This window comes from Tyto alba, unplaced genomic scaffold, assembly GCF_018691265.1.
Source record: "Tyto alba isolate M040663 unplaced genomic scaffold, T.alba_DEE_v4.0 Super-Scaffold_3, whole genome shotgun sequence".
NCBI lineage: Eukaryota > Metazoa > Chordata > Aves > Strigiformes > Tytonidae > Tyto > Tyto alba.
In genome coordinates, this window is record NW_024881304.1 from 11,321,411 (window position 1) to 11,340,579 (window position 19,169).

Here is a 19,169-nt window from a genome sequence, read left to right on the forward strand (position 1 = left end):
CAACCTTTGGTGTAAAAGTTACTATTTATGCTTCTTGTATTTTCAGGCATCCCTACTGGACATAATGAAAGTGGAAGTTGATGATTTATAACCTAGTTTATCCCATTCTTGTCCTGGGATGTCTGTAACTAACTCAAGTCCAGAGGCAGCAGGTACAACGCAATGGAGGGGGTGAGCTAAGGCTGAGGAGCCGTGGTTGAAAGCAGCTGCATTGCACTCGACCAAAGATGAGGAACAGCCAGAACACCTGACCCCAAAGTCAGTTCAATAGCTTTTAAAAACATTTTGGACTTAAAAAAAAAAAAAAAAAAAAAAAGGAAGAAGTGCAGCTTCCTCTTGGCACTGCTAGTTAATATCTCACTGTAGATACCCTCCAAAGCTGTGATGAAATATGAAGTTAATACATCACTAGCAAGCTTTCAGTCACAATGATGTATTATTCAAAGTGGAATTAGCTAGAAGGATCAATGCACACCCATTACTCTATTTAAAATAATCATTGGAAGACTCATTAACTTTTTTTTCCCCTCTCTTCAAACAACATAGTGAATGAGATATCTAGGAACACCCCCTCCACCAGCATATGCACCTCTATGACTTCAGTATATTTTCATTCATAGCAGGATCATTAACACCTGAAGGCCAAAACCCAGATTTAACTCAACAGAATTTGCCTTCAAATCACTGAACCTGAAACAAGCTGCTGTAGGCAAAGGCAAACTCAGCTCTAATGCACGTTTTTAAAAAATTCAAAGGTCATGGCAGTATCTGTGTGAAATAGTGCGTGTGCCAGCATAAGGTTCGGTGTCACATCTTGTCTAGGTACCTGTTATTCTCTGCTTTTACACATGAGCAGCAACTTGAAGTATTAAGGGGGCTGTTTCCATTTCTTGTTTTCCTTTACAAATATATTCTGCAGGATACTTACTTTGGGCAGTCCATTCATTACACAGCAAATGCTTTCTATCTTCCAGCTCACCTCTGCCAGGCTGCAGGCTCTTGGCCAGATTTGTCCTTTTGCATTGACTTGTCTGGGAGATGTGCAATTATAGCAAGTATGGGAGAGACGGTAGAAAATATCATCTGTGGAGGAGCAGGAATATATCATTCTTGGATCATTTAGTGCTTGTGAAGGTGAAAAACTTAGAGCACCAAATCTAGCTTACCATTGTGTTGGGAGCTCTGTAAGCATTATCTTGCCTTCACAGATAGCTCAGTGTGCTGTAGTGTTGACCAGTATCCCTTCTCACCCGTCAGTTCTCCTGAGAAGGTCCAAATAAATATTTCCTACTGTATTTCAAAACAAAGCACATGTAAACTTTTCATATCTATTCATCCACATTCCAGATCTGGCTGAAATCTTTCACTTCCTTTTATTCAGAAATGTTTAAGAAATGAGATATTTATCCACAACCAGACTTGACAATATGGACTTCAAAAGGGAGAGAAGAGAGAGGTGAGACAATGGACTTTGTGCAGAGCAAAAGGGTGCATACCACAAAGCCAGGATGTGTATCCTTTCTCAGTGCCGCAGACCAATACAGGGTTAAAGCATCATCGTTCAGACGGGTTAGGAGCAAGACCTACCCAAGCTGTTAGCTATCTCTGAATTAATTTGGCCCCAAAGACATGAATTTGAAGAGTTTCACAAGCAGTATGTCAAGTACTTTCCCTTTGCTGAGAAAAGTATATTTCTTTTGACTGTGATTATCTTGGATTCTTTGAAATCCTGTTGCTGTGATGTTAAAATACATATTGTGTGGCGTAATGTTCGCACTAATGGGATTCTTCTGATTTGTGTTCTAAAACAGTGAAAATCAGGTCTTTTCCCATAGAGATTGAGGACTGGCATCTGTCCAACACTACTGAGTTGATAAGAGAATAAATTGTTTAACCATGTTGATTGTCCTGAAACCCTACAGGACAATTTAATCTCTGCAACCCAGTTAATTTGTAATAGTTTTCTTTTTCTTCTTGATTGTTTGTACAGAGTGTTTGGAGACTTGACTATGTGGCTGGTGAGCTGCGGATCTTAACAGCCAGCTGAATGGGAGCTGAAGGCGCATGTTTGGGGGAATATTACCCCTGACTTTCACCGTTGTAATTGAAAGTAGAATTTGACACATTGGCATCTCTCTGTGTCAGCCATTGTCGCTGGCTTCAGCTGCCACGGTTAAGTATGTAGTCATTCATCCTTGGCAGACACCGTCCGTTACAACACAAGAGGATGGTCTCTGGATGTTAATGCCACAGCACTCGGGGAGCAGCTGGCTATATTGAATTCAAGGCATGCAAATTGTCTTGGCCATTTTACTTAGCAGATGGGTAAGGCTTGATAGATTGAAGATTTAGTTTCTGAGTCAAGGGCCAAATGTTGCAGTGGGAGAGAAAAGTAAATTATATCACTATTCGGAGGGGAAAGGCTCAGGTACTGTATCACAAAATTGTTGCCATTCATTTTCCTCTGACTTGCACAAAATGCATGTCATTTCGCCTTTCAATATAGCCGACTATGGCATTCTCCTTCGTTTTGAGATACTTTGCAATACTGTCTGTGAGCTCATTTAATGAGCTTGAAAGCAGTTGCTGCAAATTTATGACAGTTTAATAAGTCTAAATGCTAGATTTTTTTTAAGGTGGAAATGAAGGAGAAATTTGTATTTCATATCACCCTGAATAGGTAGGTTTTCATCTGTTCTTTTTTTTCCAAACCCTTTTCTTCAATGCAACACATCTATTTAAACATATTTTTACAGGAAAAGTGCAATCCTTACTCCTGTGCTGTTCAAGCTATTAATATTCACCTACATTTCACGAGGTGACTGGTACCAGTGACAATGAGAGAGCTTTGTGGTGCTTCCCCCAGTCCTTCTCGTGTTGGTTGGTGGGAGGATAGCCTGGCTTTTGGAGAGGCTGCCCAGAGCTGTGGGAAATGGGGGGAGTCTGGCCCTTTGGGCAGGGGTCATGGAGGTAAGATCTGGTGTTGCTGTGTGGCCTTTCTAATAGCTTCAATGTGTATTTGTGGTTTCCCCTGTTTTTATTTGTTATTGTTCCTAAAATAAGCATTGTAATCTCAAAATTTTTGCCTGAGACTTTTGTTTTGTTTTTTGGGTTTTTTTCCTGCTTTGTAGAACTGTTTCCAGCAGAAAGACAGGTCATGGATTACTTATATGACTTTAGCAGACGGTTTAAATTCTATAGCATGTGGTATAAATTTGAACACTTTACACTGCTGATTTTTGTAAAATTGGAGACTTCAGGAGGTTCTGAGTTTGTCCTGTAAAATAATGCGATGAACAGAGAGCTTCGGCTACTTAATGTACAATGAAGGGTAGAGAATGAGAACTGATTGGAGTTTTTTAACTCATTAGGACATGCTGATCTTAGTACTGCTGAAACGTATGGGCTTTCTATAGAGTAGTACCTTGCCCAGTAAAGTATATTTTACATTTTCTGGCTTGGTGCCCATACTACCATGGGGAGCCTGGCTGTGGTGCCATCTGTCCTCTCATCACACTCCTGCTCTGCTCCTTTGCTGGAACTTTCCTCTTTGGAGTATTAATAGCATTATCTTGAGAAGATGATTACCTCCCTGGCCTGCCCCTACCCTATTGACTCCGAGGGTAAGTCTGTAGGAACAGCATTTTCAAGCAAGAAGACAACAGGTTATGCTGCTGAAAGGTGTTAGCGCTGTTAGTGGAGTTCATGACTGATCAACCTTGTTGTTCACTGAGGAATGAATCATTTCTCAGCCACCGCATTAGATGCGGGAGCTGTAAGTAAATGCAACCTGTCTAGGGTAATGATTTCCACAATGACTTCACTTGAAGACCACCTCTGTTTCATGACTGCAGAATGGGGTCACTTGTGCATTACTTTTTCCTGCATTGCAAATGGTTGTTTTATTCATTGCCTTAACATCAAGCCGTTCATTCTACTCGGAATGACATGTGCACCAGGTATCGGTCACCCAGAGGGTATGGTAAACAAAGAGATTTTGCTTCCTTATGTCATGTTCATCCCATATTTACCCTATGGTCAGAGCTCTGTTAGCACAGGAAACTGCTTAATGATATCTCTGTTTATTTTTCCCTTGCGCTTAGCATGATAGTTACCTATTTATTTCTGCTGAAGAGGATTACAGGCATTTTTCAATTATAAATGATGCACGCAGTCATTATTTATCCTGTTTACTGCAGACCTATGGTGTTAGTCAGTCTTGAGCAAAAGCATCTTGTTCAGGAAACAACATTTGTGGTAGTGGTACTGTGGATATCTTAGGGCAGTTTCAGGGTGGTTTTCCATCTGTCCATTGATATTTGCTGTGCAGCCTGCTCATGACCAGCAGCATAGCAGGTTTGTGTTTGTGCGTGAAATTCCTGTGCTTGCGAAATTTTCATTCGTGATGTTTCTTCTGTGTTAGCCTCTTGAAGGGAACGGGGGGAAACTCATTGCTCTTCTCTGACTGGAGAAGAAAAGCTTTGTGCAGCTTTGTCAGGTGTGTGCTAGGTGATGGCTGAGACCCAGTTATAGATGCATGTATGGTCTTTCTCTAAATATGCAGCCAAGACATCATGAAGAATGTGTCAAGTAAAGTCAATCTGAAGAATTCATTGCTGTTTTCCTTCAGGATATATTCATAAGATAATGAAAACATACACTGCTGTAATACATAACATAGAACGATAAAAACAGTTTGTAGAAGGATATAGGCTCAAGCTTCATGACATGGAATCATAAAGGAGGTCAGAAGGACAATTCTTATTGTAGAGATTTTTGTCTTTTTTTTCCTTCTGCTTTTTTTTTCCCCCTTCTTTCTTTTAAGTATCAGCTGTTGTCAGAGGCAAGATTCTTGTATAGGTGAATCTCTGATCTCAATCAGCATGGTAGCTCCAGGCCAGTTAAATCAGAAATGTACAGTAATGGGGATAGAACTTGACATTTTGGGTTTCAGAAACCTCATTTTCTCTATGAACACAGGCAGAAAAAGGCTACAGAGAAGTGCAAAAAAATAGAGAGGAAATTCAATGTGTTTTTTTTTTTAAGACCTCGAAGGGAAGAAAATGTAAGAATAGTTTTGCTCTGAAGCCTGAACCATTCCACAAAATGAGAAAACTTTTGGGCGCTTTTCTAGTGGTCTTCCTAAGACCCTGAAGCCGTTGTAGTGAGGTGTGGGAGAACCGAGTGTGAGTATAAGGAAAAAGGGGGAAAAGCATCTGGAAGGAAAATAAGATGATATCACATACAGGTCTGAACCGACATCTCTGGAAGTGGTACTTTTTAAAGAAACATGAGAGCCTACTCTTCATACCCTCATAGAAAACATGATTACAGATGCATGGAGCATTTGTTTTCCAGCCCCCAAAGAAATAACGTGACTGTTGATTTCATGCTATTGAAGAACACAGAACATTTGCAGAATATGCTATCAAAAAGATTGCGTAGCTGGATCTATAGAGGCATACCACCTCAACAGATTAAAGGGGTGCTGCCAAGGCTGAGGTTAAGAATTGATCTACTTTGACAGAAAATCCTAAGGAAGAGTTTTAACCTTTAGGATTCTTTCCATCTATTTGCTTTCTTCAAACTGATCACAGCTGTCACCAGAAATAAAAACAAAGCAGACAAAATAAAACTCTTCACAACTTATGGTGAGGCAACAATAAATAAAACATTGTTCAAGTCCAGTGCAAGTTTTTCTTAGTCTTTTACTAAATTGCTGCTAGCTTTTTTGAATGATTTTTTTTTTCAGTAGTAGCCACGGCTTGGGGAAACCTGAGTTAATGGAAAAGATGCAGGAACGTGTCTTGCAACAGCTCTGCATTTTTAGTGTTTACTGTTGATCTGCCAGAAGCCAGACAGAACCTACAAAGTGGGTCATTGGGTTCAGTGTACTGTGATTATTATTTACACAGAATCTGAAGTGTACAGAGCACCCCTTTGGGCATATAAAAGTTCATGCTTCAAAGAGCTTACAGCCTTCAGGGCTAATAATATTATTGCCAGTAACATCTAAGCTGTATATATTTCAAAGCTGCTGTTGCTACTTTCATAATTTTATTGCATATCTTGCCCTACCTGATCATTGCAAGTTCTGGAGTACTCTGATGAGAAAAGGATCTTCAACTTCCATCTAAAATACCACACCAAAACAAACCATTTTGTCTCTAGACAAGAGCACAAAAATGTGTCCTGAACACAGAAGAGTAGTTCAAAGGCCAAATAAATAGCAAAAAGAAATGTGGTTTCTTGTGGGTTTTTTCAATGAAGTTGTCCAAGAAGATAATGAGGTGTCTAAGATTCCTAATTAGTCATGGGGAGGAAAGACGAGAAGATACATGCTTGTGCTTGTGAAGCTTGGGCAGTGGATTCCAATTTTCTTCTCAGGTCATTAAAATTTGTGATTTTTTTACAATAACATATTTTTGGATGTGCTGCAGTCAATGATGTCCTCTTTCTAAGAGTGCATACAAGCTGGTTCTGTGCTTCACTCAATAGTGTGTTCCCTGCTGGGCACAAGGTCCTCTCTCAGGGATTTCTTATTTTGTCTGCATTCATTTCCTCATATGTTAATACATGGCCATAAAGTGATTAAACCCTGTTCTTCCTCATGACATTGAGATCATGGGCAGGAATGAAAGTACAGAAGAGCTGTTTTGCATTCGATGTGTTTGCCCATTGGGATCAGTCCTTCCAAAAATAATCAACACTGCTCAGGCTTCTGATACTGACTGATGATGAAAAAAAAAACCAAACCAAACCAAACAAACAAACAAACAAACAAAAAAAAAAAAAAAAAAAAACACAACAAAAACACCCAAACAAACAAAAAAAAAACAAACAACAATAAAATAAAAAAAAAAATCAAACAACCAAAACAAATAAACAAACCAAAAAAAAACCACAAACGAACAAACGTACCATGTGAATGAGGTACATGCCCGTATTTATTTCCCAAAAGTAAATTGGCAAGTATCTTAAATAATGGAACATGTTCACAGAAATTGCGAGTTATTCCTTCAATTTCTCTGAAGAGGCAAAAGGTTAAAAAAAACCCAACCACATTACTGGTTGTAAATTCCTTGGCTGTGTTACAACTAAGTGACTGAAGTGATGGGTTTAATTTGGAAGTTGTGGAGCTCAACAGGGTTAATTCTTTCTGCTGCCTTCTCCTCCTCTCTCTGGTGCTGGGTCTCACCATTGAGGAGAACATGGATGATTGCTGGGTGATAGAAGTAATACTGCAGGATACCAGTTTTTGGGCTGGGAGTGCAGGCAATTACATTGTCAAAAATCAGAAATTTCTGCTAGCTCCTCTCACAAAGCTTTTTTCCTTCTCTCTTGTCCAACTGACAATAAATTATAAATAAATGTAAAAATATGAATAGCAAAGAGATGCCAAGGCCCAACTCCATTACGGCTGAAAGGGGTCCAGCTTCACTGATTTCAGCGGCAGCACCAGATTTATTCCTATCTCAGTAAGGGACAAACTGTTCTGAGATAACTTTTGTTTATTGCAGCAGTTTTCTTCTAAGAAAGCAGTAGATGGAGAAAAATCAGCTCTCTGGTTTTAGGCTTTACTGGGCTGATAATATGGCTAATGTTTTAATGAATTCAGAGGACACTTTCTTTTGATTCAACCTTCCTTACTTTATTTTATTATGCCATGTATCTTTGGCATTTGGTAAAGAGCCATTGTAAATGTGAGAACTAAGCAACTTGTTAGATAACATCTTTTTTTCTTCTCTATAGAAGATTAAACTGAGACTGTTCTGCCTGATGACAGAATAGATGTAACCAATCCTGTATCCTTTGCATGTAGGTCAGTCAAAGGGACAACTCAGCACTGGATCCCATTATCCATGGGTTGAAGGGCGTCGTACATCATGGTAAGTAGCTGCTTAAACTTTCTTTTTGCGGGGAAGGGAAGAAGGGCAGGAATATGGTCCTAAAGGGATCGGGTCACCCCTGGAAGGACGTGGTGAGCCTGCACATTCCTCATTCACTGATATTTAAGGGCATGACAGCCATTATTTGATTGGTAAAGATCGGAGTCATTTGTTACCTGAAAATGGTTTGGGGTTAACAGTAAACAATTTGTTTCTTTTCAGTCAGTGCTCTAGAATGCGTAAGTTATCAATCAAAACCTACTACAATATATCATTCATATTAGTACTTCGAAGGCAGCGTTGATGCTTCACTCCTGCTATTTATCTTCTGCTTGCTCTAAAAATACTCCTCTCTGAAGTTTCTATTTGTTTATAAATTATTTGTCTTTCAAATTTAGGGAGCTGATAATGAAACAGAAAATTAACTATCTATGAAAATTAATTAAACTTTGCAGTAGATGAACATCTTTCTCATGCTGACATAAATACGATCATTCGGCTGTTCTGATGCATATAAACCTATTATCCTTGAACTTATAGCAGGTACTGAAATAAATATTAATATATTTTATACTTTTATAACCAGTTTTTACTTAGGAATTTTCCTGAAACCTTATCACAGCCAATGCATCATTAGCAATGACATCAAGATGCTCCAGTTCCCAAAATACTCTTGTCAGGTTTTAATATAATGATTTGTAAAGTTTTAATAGTCTCATTGTAATTCAAAAGGCATCTGCTGGAATGGTGCTAGGTGCTATAATAAATCTCCGTCCCATCTATAGTGCTGTGATAAAACATCTTTGCACCTTTTCTGAGGATTGTCTTTAGACATTAGCTAGTGCTGTAGAGCTTAACAAACATTTTTTCTCTCTTGACTGCAAACCTAAAACTAGTTGACAGTGCTAGATTAAAACAAATAGGATTTTGGATTAATTGTTCTACTTTCAGAGTCATTTAACATTGCAACTGGGAACACCAATAAATCCAAAGAAAGTGAAAAATAGGGGTTAAATGATAACATACCATAAAGTCCTTCATTTAGAGAATTTTCCATAGGTTTTTCTGTTTATAAATTGCAATGTTCTGATGTGAAATAAAAACAACACACTGAGCTGAAAAACTGTGCTGTTTTCTACAAAAATAGATGTTATTATCTAGCTCCCACTGGGTAAGAAAACAGGCTAGCAGAAATAAAGCAACGACGAGTGGGGCTGCAAGGATTTTTCAGTGGCTACATAACATGACACTGAAGCCAAGCTGCCATTTGACTGGACCAGGGTCTCTTTTTAGCTTTGTTTTCTAGCTGCTATTTCAAGACTCTCTACCCCCTGCAAGCACAACAGTGGTTTAGCCATCTCATTGGGCTTTTTCTGCTCCCTCTCTTGCTCCTCACTGTTGCAGCCAAAATAGCCACTAGTGGATAATCACACCAGTGTCTCCTAAGAGTATTATTCCATTCCCAAAAATAAGTGTTTGGGTAGGATGTGACACAGTCCCGAGGCTGTGATTCCCTGACCACATAATGATTAGTCCGTCTTGGCGCTGCCTACCCACAGCAAAATCTGGGTGGATAAAAGACGTTTATTTTTGTTTTGCTCACAATGCACAGAAGGCTTCTAGTGTTTCAAGTAAAGGAAATTGCTTGATATATTTCAATAGCTTGTTTCCTTTTCAAAACATTAAGGAAGAAAAAGAGGAAAATCTTGCTTTCCTTCCTGTTTCAAAGGCCCTGATTAAAGGCCTTTTCTAAGGTTCTTTTGGTGGCTAGAGTAAGTGAATTTCCTCTTACAAAGTAGTTGTTCAAATGAATTGTTCTCCTTAATTTAAATATTGATGGAACACTTTGGTGAAGAATTCTCATATTGTATCTCTCTTTTTATGTTATTATATAGAATAATAGTAAAGATGTGAGGTTTTATTCCAGAAATTCTCATTTCTTTTTTTGATATAATTTATTTACATCTTACACAAGCACATTGTTATGAATTTATCTGAAAAGGTTCTTCCTGCCTTCAATTTGGCTTCATCCAACTGGGACCCTAAGGCAACGTGGACTTTTCTGGCTGAAATACAGTGGGAAACTCTTGTGATTTTTGGACAGAGTGGTTGGATCAAGCAGGGATTCAACAAAAGGAGCTGGAGAAGGGCAAAATCGAAACCTTAAGTTTCTTTGCATTTTATAACATTTCCATGCCCATGTTGTTTTTAGGTGGTCACCACAATACAGAGGCACCTACCTATACTGTAGAAATCAAGAATATGTATGAATGTTGAGATAACTACCTTGCTTTTAAATTAGACCATGTTTTTTTATCCTCTGCTGGCTGGAGAGATCACCAGCCCCTCAGCTTTGCTCCTCCCATATGCCTGATCTCAACACACCTATTGAATTAAGATTTCCTTGGTTTTCCATATCCATCTCCCCCCAACGAGCAGAGCATCCTTCCTGAGTCATGCTGGACAGTCACTCCTTCCTCACAGACATTCAGTTTTCAAAGAAGAATTTACACACCCCCAGAAACACTGATCGTTATCCTCATTTCTTCATTTTCCTTGTGGTGGTACTAGAAGGCCTGGTCCTATATGAGGACTCCACTCTGCACCACGCTGTAGAGAGCCTGTGCCCATAATGGTGACAGATCCAGTGACCCTCAGTTAGATTCAGAGATGGTACTGATGAGTGGTGAGCTGGTTTTTAATTTTTCTTGCATAGCTTTTCATTTTTTCTGTGAAGATGTTGTATTCTTACAGTGCCCTTCCAGGGGTAAGTGAACAGTTTAAGTGTCAGAAGCACATTCTGTGGAAGTGAAAGCAATTTTTGCTTGAGATTTCGTCAGGGATTTGAATTACTTACTAATTTGATGGAACATAAATAATTGTGTCCTTCACAGTGTCACCAGCTTCGTAACAATGATAAAGAAACACACAGATAAAAATCAATACAGGCTTAGTCGCTACTCAGAGTTCACTTTGTTTCCCCATCTCCAGGCATAATTTTGTAGAATCTTAATGCCACATTAAGCTTAATTTTACATGAGCAACCATATAAAGTTTCTTAGCTGGAAGGAAAGCCAGTGATGTACCAAACCACCTAACAATGTCTGGATCAATGATGATGCTTTCTTCCTGCATCTTCCTGCATCTTCCTGCCGAACAGTATGTTCCCGTCATGTCGACGCTCCCCAGCTCCCGCATCCACCCTCGCAGAGCATTGTAAAGGCACACGAACGCCGAGGAGGCTCTTTTCAGAGCTGTCAGATGACTGTTGCTGATTTTAAAATTGCTTTCAGTTTTGTGCTCTGCCAAGGATTTGTCACACCTCCCGCCAGCGAGGTGCCTGCTATTCTCACTCCTGCTTTCCCCGCCGCAAAGCGCACGGCGAGCGTGCGTCTGCCACGGCGCCCACCAGGGACTGGGAGCTGGGAGCACGCAGCCCCCTCTCTGCAGAAGGGATGGAGTATGGGCAGGCATGATACACATTTTCTGATGCTGACTTGCCAGTCTCTTTCAGCTCTGTCCACTGGGGGTCTTTTTTAGCTCCTCTTTAAATGCTCTTTTCATCATGAAAGCTGATGGGAAAGGCCTCCAGCAAAGCTGGTGCTGGTGGGATGATGGACATCCTTAGCTGAAGTAGGATCATCAAATGAAGTAATGAAGTCACTAGTGCCTGGCTGCACTCGCACCACACATGGGCAAGTCATAGTGCTATGAATTGGACTTTTCTGCTTCTGTTTTGCTGCCCGTGTGCTCGTCTGAGCGCTCTGCCGTGGGCCCCTCTGCTCCTCGTCCTTCTTCCTGGTACTGAGGAGACTGGGCAGGATGGAACTGCTCTTGGGCAAGGGCTGAAGAGGCTTCTGGGAGCTCAGAGAGAATGATTGTGGCCTTGTGGGAATAGGGGAATGTGAAATACCAGGTTATATCTTAGGCAGTTGATTTGCATTAAAATGGCTACTAAAGATTTTGTCTGCCACATGCTTCAGCAAGCTCTCAGAGGAGCACCTAGCAGGATGGAGCTATTGCACAGAAACACTGCTTTTTCCCACTTCTGCTGTCTTTGACTTGCCCTTTTTAGTATCATTTTGTATGTAAGCCTCTTAGAGATGCCTTTTCCTTGTTCTTAGCAGCTTCCTGAAAGGCATTAAAATGAGTCTTCTTCCCCGATGTCAGTCCTGAGGGCACTGCCCAGTGCTGGAGGCTGCGCAGCTTTTGCCCTCTCCCAGCCTGGGCACGGGTGCTCTGCACAGTCTTGTTCTGCCACACAGGCAGATGGTTGTCAGAGGAAGCAGCATCCCCCCACACTACCCCAGGCCCCTGAAAAATCTTTCAGGGTGATGGAAACCATGTTTTGTCACTGTGTCCTGTTCTCTGTGTCTGTCACCAAGAATCTACATGGATCAGCAGAAAATTATTAGCAGAGCACAAATAAATTACTACAGCAGAAAAAGCCTCTATTAATGTCACAAAAATGGGGCTCTTATTCCCTTCCTTGTCAAAAGTGAGCACTGAAAATCAAAGTGCAGACAGATCAAAAGCTTAGGTACAAAGTGAATCGATGGCATCTGTTGCTTGTTTGAGAATGTGGGGTGGGGTGAGGGGAAGAGAGGAACCTTTGTTTATTTAGAAGGGAGCTGGTAAAAAATCTTGCTTTTTTCTTCTGCCTTTGTATTATTAAAATGGCATAATTTAAGCTCAACATGGAGCAGCGTGTTATCTTGGGTCTCCCTCGAGACGAGCAAGAGGTGTTCAGACAAGTTGGTGGTGACCACCAAAGCATCAGAGGCTACTGGGGAGACTGTACCAAAATACAGTGGAAACAAAATTGCTTTAATAATAAAAAAGGATAGGGAATGAATATGTTGCACGTCTCCAGTTGTCCTAGGCAAAAAGGCAATGAATAACCTGTTAAAATAAATCAGCACTGAAAAGGAAGCAATCCAGACAGTGTTAGTTACCCTGTGGATCTATCACACCAGAAAGCATAATAACAAGAAAACACCATTAGCAGCATGACAGGTTTTTTTGCTTTTGTTTTCAACTTTAACCATAACACCACCTGACAAGCTGTTTGCTTTCTGCACCAAATATCCAGGGGTTGTAGAGAAGAAAGGCGGGGGAGAGGGGTGAGGGTGAGATGTGATGCTGTGGGACCTCATCTTTTAAAGTAAAACTTTGAAGAAGCAGCAGCCCTATTTGGAACAAGAAAGGCCATCAAAGGGAGAGCAGCATGGTGTGTTAAACCAAGAATGAAGTGTGGAGAAGCATTTCTTTTTCCTGGGGGATGATCTGGATATATTCTTTTGTTTTCTGATCTGTTCTTGTGTTCACAGTCAGAATAGCCATGTGAAAGGGGCCAGGACACGATTGCTGTGGACCAAAGGGGAGGAGGAGGGAAGTGGGAAATAAAGATGAGAGCAGAGGTGATAAGTTCACACCTTTATATAGGGCAGCTCTGTGCATAGCTGCAGGGGTCTGTATCATTTGAAAGAATAAATGATAGAAGTGTTGGAAATCTCTGGTCCTTCACCTGTCTGCTCTGCAGAAAGCAGTGTTGGTCATGCCTGAGTAAAGACCAGCAAACTGACATAGAATTAATATATTGCACAGAAAACACTCAAACTAACAAAAAGAAGATTGCAGTTATTAAAAAGTAAGAACTAAGGTTGATGCTGAATCTGAACAAAGCACCTGCGGGGGGAAGGAGCTGGGTGCTTTGCTGGTGGGTTTTGAGGGTGTTTGCTGAAAAGAGAGGGGCGGTGAAGTCCGAGAACATGTGGTTTTGCTCTGGCTCTGCTGGAGCAGACGTGAACAGCCCACGCTCCTCTGGCTGCTTCTGCCTCACTTCGCCCTACCTCTGTCAGCGTCCAGCTTGCTCCAGGGATGCTCCTCTTCTCTAAACTCCTTGTCATTGTTTCTTTTTCCTCCTATGCCTGGTGACCATTCTGTATTTCTTAGTCTCCATATCCCTCCAGCCTTGTCTCCACATGTACCTCTGCCTCAGGTTAGGTTTTGCAAAACCTGGAGAAGTCTCAGCCCAGTCTGGAATGGCAACAGCCACACTGCCATGCTCTGCATCAGCAGTACTTCAGCATTAAAGATTCAGAATTATCTTTTACTTCTTTAAAGAGTTAAGATCTCTCCTCCCCAGCTGAACCGTTTCCTCCTAAGCTGTTTTAAGTGAGGGTGTGAGAAAAATTAAGCCTGAGACCAACATCTGGCATGGAAATGTTCAACTTCAGTATTTTTTTTTGCATAGGAGACTTGCCTTTTTTTCTTTCCTCCTGTTTTTTGTACCACTCACTGGTTGACTCAGATTAAATTAGTCTGCAGGACTGTGTTATTATCTCATTCCCTTCTTCCCCACCATGCTGTGCTTTCTGTGTCCTTACGGTTCTTTATATTGTTCAGCAGAGGCTCTGGTTTTTAAAAAACTAAATAAAAGTGAGAAAAATAATTGCACAATAAATGATGAGACTTACCCTGAATACAGAGGACTGTCAGAAACCGCTCTTCATGCTGGATTTTTATAGCAAGTACTCATCTGCTGATCTTTTCTGTTAAAGTAACATACAGTATTTGTAATTTCATCTTTAAAATCACCACCGTGAGTCTGGTCCTTGGCTATGGTGTGCAGCCTGCTTTATCTGGGGAGTTTTGGCTCAGTGGGTGTATGGCATGGTGTCCTTTTGATTATTTTTGTGTGTTTGCTTTTTAAATGTTTGAATGCAGAAGCTTTAGAATTACTTGGCTCATTGTGAAAATGAAATTGGCAGTAACATTGTTTAACAAATTTGGGAGACTTTCAAAGCTCTTCATATTGGTATTGCAGATTTCAGTTATTCAAAGTGTAGCTGGGTAACGTTTCCACCTATCAGGCGTTGTACATACGTTAATTTTGGAAATAAGCTCATTTTAAGATATTGTTTTCAATGCAGCCAAGTTCCTGTTTTATTACAGAAAAGCATGATGAAAGTCCCAAAGCATTCCATGAGATATAAATGGACTTGGCATATAGTTATTTTCTTGTGATCTCCAATCCAAGTTCCTGTTAGATTTAAAAAGGGTTTTGATCACAGATAAGTTTGTGCTGTTTACCTGCATATCTCAAGAAGCCTCTTATTCTACAGTGATTTGGTTAAAATTCAGGTCTGTCTTTATCCAGTGTTTTACAGAATGTATTTTTAGCAAGTCAGTCCTTGAACTCAAAATGTTCAATTGATGGCTCTTGCAATATAATATTTGTTGGCATCAGCTTGTGAAAACTGCATCAGTTGGTGGAGATCCACCAATCCTGCTATCTGTTTTAAGAACTGATTTTTTCCACGGCCTGGGAAACTATTGTGTACAATTCAGTATCAGTTCACATCTAGAGATGATGCCTTGACAAATAGAGAGTGTAAATAGGTCAACTTTTTAAAGCATGCATGCAATTGATCTGCCTTTGGGTTGGGTGGTACAAAAAATGGCCCTTGGTCCCATGCAGAATGGTGGGGAGATTTACCAGCCCAAAGAAAGAACACACTGGGTGTGACTTCTCACATAGCTTAACCAAGAGGTAGACATGAATATCAGCTGGCTCTGTTGATTCTTTTTTTTTGCGAATGTAAGAGTTAAAATACAATATTGTCTTTTTATGCTGTGGAACACTCAGTAGTTTAAATTTCACATTCATTCTCTTAATTGTCAATAATGAATCTGTGGTACTAGCTAATTTTTCCTTTAGAAATATGAGAGTGAACATTTTTTTATGAGCCTTGGTGCTGTAAACAAAGTGTTGCTGTTTGTTAACTGTCAATCAGATTGGCTGTGCTGCATTACTGGGGCATCTCAGTGGAGGCTTCAGGTGCTGCTATTTTCTGCATTGCCTGGGAGTGGTGGCCGCAGCAGCACGTTTGTTGTTGCTTTCCCAGAGGAACGCTTTCAAGTGCAAGGGGGGTTACAATCTCTGGGGCTCTGATTTCTCAGTTGTTTATTTTTTCTGCTGGGGTGCCTGTCTGCGTCCGGTGCTGAGATGGGAGTAAGACAAGGAGCAGCAGAAGAGACAGCTTTGGTGTGGGGCTCCAATTGATGTGTAAGAACAAGTTGGTGGCTTATGGATTGGTTTTACAGCCTTGATTGCAGTGGTTCACAGGTATTTTCAGGTGAACACATGTTTTCATCGGTGAGTTTTATTGCTTTTGTCTGCCAGTTATTTCCTAGTACCTGTCAGCAAACACTGTCTTGTAGATCCTGTATTTCCCAGCCTTGTCCACTTTCTTCCTCCTAGAAACAACTCACCCTGCTCAGGCTGTTCCCAGCCATCTGGGCACAATTCATGCCCATCCCAGGCACTGAAAATGGGAAGTAGGAACTGGTCATAAAAGACAGTGAAGAAAGGTTTGATATTGTTCCCAACCTTGTTCTTTCCTATTTAGCAGGAATTATATATATGCACATATATGTGTATGTATATAAAATATTTCTACTGTATTCAGTGAAAGCTGTTCCTTACCTTGTAAATTTTCTCCATACATTTTTACCAACAATAATAACCAATTTAAAATTTTTAAAAGTGGCATGACTTCAGAAATCCCATTTTCAAAAATGTCTCAAGCTCTTAGGAACATAACTTAATGGCATTTACTGTTTCTATATGCTCCTGAAGGGTATGGAAGGTAGACTCCTGAGTCCCTAGGTCTCTTTTTCTTTAAGCTTCACATGAAGATCTGTTTGTGTCTCTGGTTTCGAAAACTCTGCACCATGCATCTAGGTGGAAGTGATACAAATGAATGATGTTTTCAAACGTGTTATGTTATTAAAACATAATCAATTGATTATCATCTATTTTAGCAGTAATTTTAATCCAATTATATGTAATTTTTTTTTATTTAAATCTTTGGAATTCATTAATAAAAACTTATAGCATTGCTTGTAGCCATGAAAAATTAGAGTACACCCTGCCCTACTTAAACTGTGTATTAGCAAAGCTAGTTTTTCATCGAGAAATATTCTTTTGCACAACTGACTATGACTTTCCAAATGCTTAGGAAAAACCCCTCCCTAATTGATAGCCAAAATTTAATCATAGTCGGATACTTCCAGTTTGCATTCAAATAAGATATTTCTCTGTCTAAATAAGCTTCCCTTGGTTGATTATTCATATTGTAGTTCAAAATGTTTAAAAATGAAAGACAGAGTTGGATGAAATGTAGACTACTTAATACAGTGTGTATTTAATATAAAAGTCATGCATTATTCATTTTTGCAATTTGAATAACTTTGAATTTAGCATCCCTGTTCTTCATCTTTTCCTTTGATGAACAATTAATTATTAAAATATAATATTGTCAGCATATGGCACAAAAATCCTTGAAAGTGTAAAATGAGCTTCATTCTCCTGCCATCCTTTGATAAAGGGATAGTCCATATTCTCAGTTTCTCACAGAATGTTTATCCAGCATCTTAAGTGATTCTATCATTCTAAATAAAAGATTATAAAAGCTAAAATAGCTAAATTGTTAATTTAAATGGAAACTTTTTTCTTAACTACAAGAGGAAAGCTCTTTTCAAAATGTCCCTCTACATCCCATCTATTTCGTATATAGTCATTGGCTGTTGATGCAAAGAGGATGTTTGCATGTTCAAATACTCTTTCAGATTCATAGTGGTCCACTGTGTGCTCAGCTTCCATATAGAGAGAGACAGTTTCATATATAGAAAACGCATGTAATTTCACTGTGAAGATGTACGTGTGCTGCATTTGGAAATCAAGTCCTGTGACTGAGTTTATAGTTTTTCTAACCAATTTTTCCTGCATAAAAATAAGCCAATCAAATTAAATACGACCTTTTACTGTGATTATAACTTCTTGATTAGAATCTTTTTGAATTTTGGCCAATCATATATATTTTACTATTTATTATCTAATTATACTTTTTTTTCCCAGGGTTATGCTATGAAAAGGGAAAAATGTGGTTTATTATTTGTTTGTTTCCTTTTGGAGATACAGAAATGGTTGATATCTGCTTAGATTAGAAGGAAAGAACTTGTTAATGAAGAGATTGCAGTATTCTGTTCCAATGTATACTTTGACTTTAACAGAATTACTCATATTTTGGAACACTAAAAGTTATGAAAACACTGCACACCTGTTGATATTGTGCAGAAGAATAGAAGAAGTCTGAAGTGCATCGTGTATTTGCACCTTGCAGCAGCAGTGGAGGAAAAAAAAATCCTGATGACTATCAGGCTGCTGCTCAGAGGTATAGGCAACTCTTGATTTGATCAAGACTTGTAGAAAACTGTGGGATGTTGTGGAAGTGAATTCTGCAGACTTCATCCTTTTTCTTTTCCTCCTGACTTTGGAAGATGTGTGTGTCAATCACCAGCCTACCTGCTTCCCCGCTCTGCTGCGGGAGGAGTGGGCTTGCTTAGCAGCTCGGCTGAGACAGAGCGAGAAGCGTTCCTGCTACCCAAATGTGGACTCTTGTTCGAGGCACGAAGAATATAGAAAGTGAGGGATAGAGATGTATGGGAGAGCCTGGTGTGTCAGCACGCCCTGAGGCAGTGAACACCTTTGCACAGGCTGAGCAGGAGCTTTGGCCTGTGAGTCAACATAAATTGCAGAGGATAAATGCTCAGGGATGGCAGGGAAATTGTCTTGCCTGCAGCTGTTCCCTCCTTTCATTTATTTATTTTTCTTCATAGTGTTAAATATTACCAGCTTGTCACTGTTACTTGAAGCTAAATGCCTTCAGTGCTTAGGTTTGCATTTCAGGCTGCCCAAGGAGCTTCTCAGGGGAAAGAGTTTGTCCCCAGACTGTTGGACCCTGAGAAAATGTTTCTTGGATTAGGCAGAAAAGGGTGGTGGTTTTGCCTCTGAAATGTATTTCTGGTGCGGTGCTGACTGCCCCTGGAAGCGCCGCTGGCAGCGCCGGCTGCAGGCGGCCCCAAACGAGCACCGGCCGGACACTGCTCCGAGCACCGCGCTGAGCTTCCGAGGGTGCCCGGCTGCCCTGCAGCCCCGCGCCTCAGCTCGTGCCCCTGGCAGCTCCCCGGGGTGGTGGGCTGAGCGGCGTGGGTCTGCCTCCTCCACCTCAGCAACCCGCAGAGGGGCTGACCCCGCTCCTGCATCCCCTTCCCCTGCTGCCAGCGGTGGGACGGATACTCTGCCTGGTGCTCTTGGCTTGGGCAGCAGCAAGCAGGACCACTGGGGCCAGGCTCTGTCCCCTCCGGGTCTTGGCGAAGCCTCACTGCTGTCAGGCTGAAAAGCCATTTACTGAGTGCTGAAACCACTGAACG

General features: G+C 40.5%; 1 protein-coding gene across 1 annotated transcript in view; it reads left to right on the forward strand.

Annotated features, from left to right (window-relative positions):
* The window catches only part of PTPRG (protein tyrosine phosphatase receptor type G), a 413,639-nt gene that overhangs the window by 289,857 nt on the left and 104,613 nt on the right, over nucleotides 1-19,169 (forward strand). Inside the window, exon 6 of the mRNA XM_042799608.1 lies at nucleotides 7,823-7,889. Coding sequence (XP_042655542.1) covers nucleotides 7,823-7,889 — 67 coding nt within the window. The remainder of the gene's footprint in view (nucleotides 1-7,822; nucleotides 7,890-19,169) is intronic.